This window comes from Ricinus communis, chromosome 2 (genome assembly GCF_019578655.1).
Source record: "Ricinus communis isolate WT05 ecotype wild-type chromosome 2, ASM1957865v1, whole genome shotgun sequence".
Classification (NCBI taxonomy): domain Eukaryota; kingdom Viridiplantae; phylum Streptophyta; class Magnoliopsida; order Malpighiales; family Euphorbiaceae; genus Ricinus; species Ricinus communis.
In genome coordinates, this window is record NC_063257.1 from 6,384,386 (window position 1) to 6,390,946 (window position 6,561).

Sequence of the window (6,561 nt, forward strand, 5' to 3'; positions counted from 1 at the left end):
GGTAGTGTGTGTTATGAATTGAGAGGACCAGAAATGGGTCATTTTTATAGGTGTAGGCTGGCTTCATAAGCAAGATTATTTCTTTATTACAAGGTATACGGACGTCATTGTGTGGACAACACTGTTTTTAAAATCGCACCAAGAATCGAAGCAATAATTAGTTATTTAAATCAGTTATATTGATAGTTCAATTTTAATCGATTTTATTTTATTAAAATTTGATAAAATATATTGATCGAGTAACTCAACTAGTACTAAAACCGTCCGAGCGAAAAAATAACGGAAAGAAAATCTTAAAAATTAAAATGAATAAATATGAGGAAATTGAGGTAAAATAGATGGTATTGTTATTTGGTTGACCCTAAATGGATGGTGGCTCATAAGGGTAGGAAATGGTGAAGATATATTTAGTTATGAGTAGTGCCCAAGTCACGTAGTTGAGCAATTATTTCTGTTAAATAATGGGAGTTGATGTCTACAAGACCCTGGAATTTTCTATTGATAAAGAGGTAATAATTTGATAGGGATCGGATAAAAGACTAATGAGTCACCCATTGTATTATTTCATTATTTGGACTCCATTTATTGATAGTGGTTTTCATCTAAAGATTATCAACACAGAGGCATCAACTAATGGTGGAGCATAAATAATCATTCCAGCTTCCTTAATTAGAATAATAGGAAATTCCCACTTTTGGTTTTAATTCTATTTCTTGACTTTGCAATTGCTTGCAACTGTTACTTGCAAAAAGGATTGAACTCCGAATCCAAAATCTTTATTCATAATTCGGTCTATCACTAGAGTCAACTCCCATTAGTGACACATAAAATTACTCATCGTAATTGATCCTTCATGAAATCATTGTCCGTGCAATTAGATTTTATTATGCTTAATTAGCATTAGCTCATGCTAATTAAGACAGGCAACTCATGCAAAGAATTTTTTCAGCCTCACTGAAGCTTCCAGTATAGTTTCTCTGTGTCCAAATGCACCGACTCTGATGTACCCTTCACCACCAGGTCCAAATCCCCTGCCTGGAACAGTCACTATATCCGTTTTCTCTAGAATTTCTTTGAATACAGCCCAAGAACTCGATCCTGGAAAATGTACCCATATATAAGGGGCATTCTTTCCTCCATAAACTTTCAGTCCAAGTGATGCAAATGCTTCAATAAGTATTTTTGCATTCTCCTCGTAGTAGTCAACCACATTGTTCACAGCCTGAAATGAAACAAAGAATTGAAAAAGATACATTTAGCCAAGAATAAGATATCGAAGTTAGATTAATAAGCTTTCATTCAGTGATGTCGGATTAATCATATTCAGGAATATGGGCTATAACTTGGAATCCTTGGTTACAACCTAATGGGAATACAATTTCAAGGTCTGAGCCCAGTAAAAAATAGAAAAAAGAAAAAGTGAGAATAAAAATAACTTGATGGCAATGGAAATAGTACCTTGTAACCATCTTCAGAAAGGCAGGCTAGCCCTCCAGCCTGAGCAATATTTGAAGCACCATTGAAGCAAGTACAAACAATGCGATTGAAATCTTTTATGACAGGAAATCCATTAGAATATAACAGCTCTTCAGGAACCACTGTCCACCCAAGCCTGACGCCTGTGAACCCAGCAAATTTTGAGAAGGATGAAATTTCAATAGCCACCTAAAGGATGAAGAAAAGGCCAAGTCAGATTTCGGTATAAAGTCTTAGCAGCAAAATGAAATAGCCATATATAGTTTATGGCAGGGACTAATTAGCTGACCTCTTTGGCTCCAGAAATTTCAAATATTGATCTTGGATTTCCGTCTGTTATATAAGCAGCATATGCAGAATCATAAATTATTATAGACCCATTAGTCTTCGCGAAATCAACCAGCTTCTTTAACTGCTGCCGCGATGCGGCATTTCCAGTGGGATTGTTTGGAGAGCAAAAGAAAATGATATCTGTTCTTGGTGTAGTTGACAAATCAGGGAAAAAATCATTCTCAGATCCACAGTTCATGTATACAAGGTTGCTATATTTTCCAGTTTTCTGTTCAATCTTGCCGGCTTGACCAATAATTACACTTGAATCTATATAACCCTGTCTCAAGCATATAGAGCCTGTTAAATTTATGACAAAAAGTTGGAAGAAAAATATCAAAAGATAACTATGATGCCAACTTGTAATTCTGTATTCAGCTTTTCTTCGTTCAATCAATATCTTACCATTTCTGAGGGTTACTTTCGAGCATTTAAAATGCAATACTGGGGCTTATTTATTTTTTTTCAGTCTTATATAAAGGTCGAAGTGTTGAACCCATGACCAAGCATGTAATTATATAATACTAAAAATATATATAATACCAAGATAATTTTTCATGTTGGCAAATTAGGGCCCTCAATATATGACCTTGGATGTCTTAAATTTTGGTGAAGAAAAAGTTTAACATCCTTTTATGTTTGTTAAGTGAGCGGAATTAAGATTTAAATACCTAATTTCTCGGTCCTGTAAACCAATCTAGTACCATGGCGCCGAAGCTAATTAATATATTTATATATGGTGAATATATATGCTGTCAAGCTTAATTATGCAAAAAATTTCTCTATTTTAGTTGTGTCTTCTTTTAACTGTCATCAGACATTACCGGAAAAGATGGGTCCTGCACAGCCACTTTCACATTGGAACCAAGAAGCATCTGAAAGGAAGAAAGTAACTAAGTCAGGGTTCCGTAACAGTTTTAGTGCTAGACCATGGCTGTATGCGGTTAATTATAAGAAGGTCGGAAGTTACCTGAAGGCGAGAAATGTCAGACTGTGCGCCATCTGATACAAAAATCTCCTGTCCTTTTACACCCACATCTTTGTAAAATCTCTCTGCAATAGCCATTCTTAATTCCTGTATAACAGGAAAAGCTGTTGTCTCAAATTGGAATATGAAAAAGGTACTTCTAAGAAGAGAATATAATGTAATAATAAATCAGAAACTGGACTCATGCGGGTTATATTTTTCCAGTGATTGTTTCAAAAAATGAGGAATTAATTAATTTGTTCCTGAAACATTAGTCAGAAGTAAATAAATCAGCACCAAACTGTACGGCTTTGTACCATGTTGCCTTGCTCAGCTCCATAACCTTTATAACCTTGAAAGGTTGACAAACCATATGCACGCTGCAAAACAGACAAATCGGGGATTTTACTATATAATAATAATAATAATAATAATAATACATAAATCAATATTTTAAATTATCATAAAGCTAGTCTGCTACTCATGGAAGGGCGCAGGATATAGACTTGTTAAAAAGGACAAATTTAACTTCATAACCATTTTTAAAAATACTTTACTTGTGCCAGTATATAAACCAAAATTAATGAGAAAGAAAAATAGCCAAAAATGATGTTAACAATAAATTAAAAAAAATAAATGATAAAATTATAAACGCGATAGTAAAAAGTTAACCAACGAAATTGGTTTTTGTACGTTTGTTTTCAGTGTATTATTTAATATTTTACCAAGATTACATAAATAATTAGTGAAATATATAAAGATTAATACAAAAGATGCATATTTATTTTGCAGCTTCCCTTTCAACCTCAGCAGTATATTTTTCCTTTTTCTTTTGACACCATATTGTTTTTAATTAAAAACTAAGGTTGGAAAGCATGTTTCGAAGAAAGTTACAACATTTTCGAGCATAACCTCACTAATTATTTGAAAGGCAAAATTATGAATGAACGAACCCTCCTCATGTAAATAAGTTGGTTACCTCAGCCATTGAAGATGTTATGATCTCCGGTATAGGCTCGGTGGTGTCACCGATACCAAGTCTTATCAACCTTGCATGCGGCTTCTTTTGCATGTGTTCATACTCCGCCATGGATATCTGCTCATGGAAAATGGTAATAAAAACAATATTTAGTTTTATAAACTAAAATTTATTTCATAAGTAAGGCTGGATATATAGCTAGGATCGTTCACTCAAAAATAAAATAAAATAAAATGTCAGCAGAAGATATTGAAAAAAAAAAAAGAAGAAGAAGAAGAAGAAAAAAGAAAGAAAAGTCTGGAAGGAACATGCCTCAGGAAACAAATATCCACTTCGAAGGTTCTCCATATTCACATTTCTTGGAACTTGTGTGCAGTGACGACCTGTAATATCAAATTGTATTAATTAATGTAGACTGAGCCAGAGATTAACTTGCATGGCCATCAATCCTATGTTAGAGATACAAACTATTTCTAATAATTTGAAGTTTTAATATGAATTGAAATTTTCATGTTTATGGAAAATTTGATTTGTAGCCATTTGTATATTATTATATTAATATCTCAACACATACGTTTCACCCGAATGAACATATACGTATAGTGGTGTGTTAAAAATCTCAACTAATTAGAATGAAATAGTTTCTTTTTGAAATTTTTCTTTTATAGTTAACATATATATATATATTTCAGGGTTGACTTACCAATTCTTTTGTCATCGTTGCCCTTGGAACTGCAGATCAGCATCAACAGAAACAAATAATTCAGTACCATGAAAAAGAAGAAAAAATCACGACAGACAGTTAGAAAAATGTTATGCATACAAATGAAATTTATATAAATAACCTGGTCCAATTTGTCTGGGGGTGCAGTAGAACTGCATTTGGTCTGCAAATGGAATATGATGACATTTGAGAATAGTAATGCATGTTTCTCTTTCAGGATTTGGCTTCAATATATAATATGATCTGCCAAAGTATCCTCAGTGACTGGTATGATCCTTAGAGCAAATAGAAGCTGATGAAGTGGGCGAGCATTGGCACAAGAAAGCTATATATATATATATATGTATACACACACATACAAGAGTTTAGTAGTTGAGTGTGAATATGGTCTAACCGAAAAGTGTTTGTGGATAAAAAGAATTTACCTGGATGGTTCCTTCCTGTAAGCGAACATGGGCAATCAATCTAATTATTTTAATTATATTTCTAGCTATACTTTAAAAAAAGAAGAAGAAGAAATTCGTTAGAAATTGGAAATTAATAGTATGAAACAAAATTTCCACGTTATTTGCAATAATGTAAGAAAAGAAAATTATTTTCCAATTGGAAAAACTCATGGAGGACTTTTCCATGAACCTGCCACTTTGCATGCTCATATCATATCAGACGATTGAACCAACCCAGAAAATGTCCTAACTTAACTAAATGATGCCACGCTAGCTGCTACTTGTTTTCTGCAAGGGTAAAATAATTGAATTGATATATACATGTATATATAAATGGGCGATAGCAACCACCACTTAAATCTCACAATCACATGGCCTTATTACATTTTCGCAAATCTTAGTTCGTGACAGGACAGCAAAACCAAAACCGGCCACCATCACCACGTGGCAGACTGGCTGCTTAGAGAAGTCATTGAGCTTTTGTGTCAAACCACCTCAACGTTATGCATAGGAGTGTGCAATAACCTCTGATCTAGTGTTAGATTTACTTCTGCTTTTAAATTTAATTTTAAGAATTCGATTCAGTTTTTATTAAAAAATTCAAGGTGAATTTACGATTAGTGTAAGGATTTGCTTAGAATCTATTCTGACCAATAACTTAAACCAGCATTTCCCTTGTACTGTAGTTATGGAAAAGTAAACACCGGTGTTGGGTTCGTACAAGAAAGGAGAATAAATGAGTTAATTCAGAAAATGCAATCCACCAGCATCGCAAAATGATCTGCACAGGAGAACATCTTTGGCGCCGGTAGGGGTCGCACTTAAAGTGATTGACTGTGCAGTCGCGAATTTGGACCCTCAAATAGTAGCAGTCACCACTCTTCAAGAATAAGAATATGAATGATGAGGGAGGGAGGGGGGACGAATGTCGCACAAAATTTAAAATTAGAAAATTATGCACCTTTGATAGTAGTGGAAGCCAGAGGTAACTTGGTTTTACAGCCAATCATCTAAATGAGTTCTTTTAATTTTAAAAATAAAAATAAAAAATTAATATTACTTAATATTAAATAATAATTTTGCTAAAAATTGATGGTACTTAGGATAATTAAAATCGTATCTTTTTATTATTGATTTTAAGGAAATAATATCACGAGTTTTTTTGTTAGAACTTGATATAATTAGTGATAAATTAGATAATTATGAGAATTTTTTATTTAAAAGAAATACACAATTATGTGATAGTGATATTATTTAAATATTAAGCCGCCCTGGCTGGAAGCAAGCAATATTCCCCTTTTAATTTAAGGCTATCGCCATGACAAGAACTAATGGTGAGAAAGAAGTTGTCAGCAGCAAGCAAGAAGAGCTTGGCAAAGTCCATGCATTTTCCATAGAATAATACTTCATTCCACACCATCAACATCAATAGACATAAAAGAAACCCACAAACAAGCTATATTGAGAATGACCCTTCTCCACAAACAAAAATCAAAATTATTAAGATCTTTTGAAAATCCTACTCTAGCCATCAAAAGACTTAATATACATGGATTACAATGGAACCATGAACTTCCAGATTTGAACATTCAAATTTGAAATTTATTTTTAGTTGACAAGAAATTAAGAAAAAGGATAT

General features: G+C 33.2%; 1 protein-coding gene across 1 annotated transcript; it reads right to left on the bottom strand.

The window, feature by feature from the left end:
* Window positions 1-742: 742 nt before the first annotated feature.
* Window positions 743-4,802, bottom strand: LOC8263010 (aminotransferase ALD1, chloroplastic). The gene is made up of 10 exons (XM_002513813.4): window positions 4,598-4,802; window positions 4,456-4,484; window positions 4,065-4,135; window positions 3,753-3,869; window positions 3,091-3,153; window positions 2,777-2,881; window positions 2,631-2,681; window positions 1,766-2,086; window positions 1,459-1,665; window positions 743-1,222 (listed from the first exon to the last, which is right to left on the bottom strand). The coding sequence occupies exons 1-10, from the start codon at window positions 4,678-4,680 to the stop codon at window positions 929-931; spliced, it is 1,341 nt and encodes a 446-aa protein (XP_002513859.4). The 5' UTR covers window positions 4,681-4,802; the 3' UTR covers window positions 743-928.
* Between the last annotated feature and the right edge of the window lie 1,759 nt (window positions 4,803-6,561).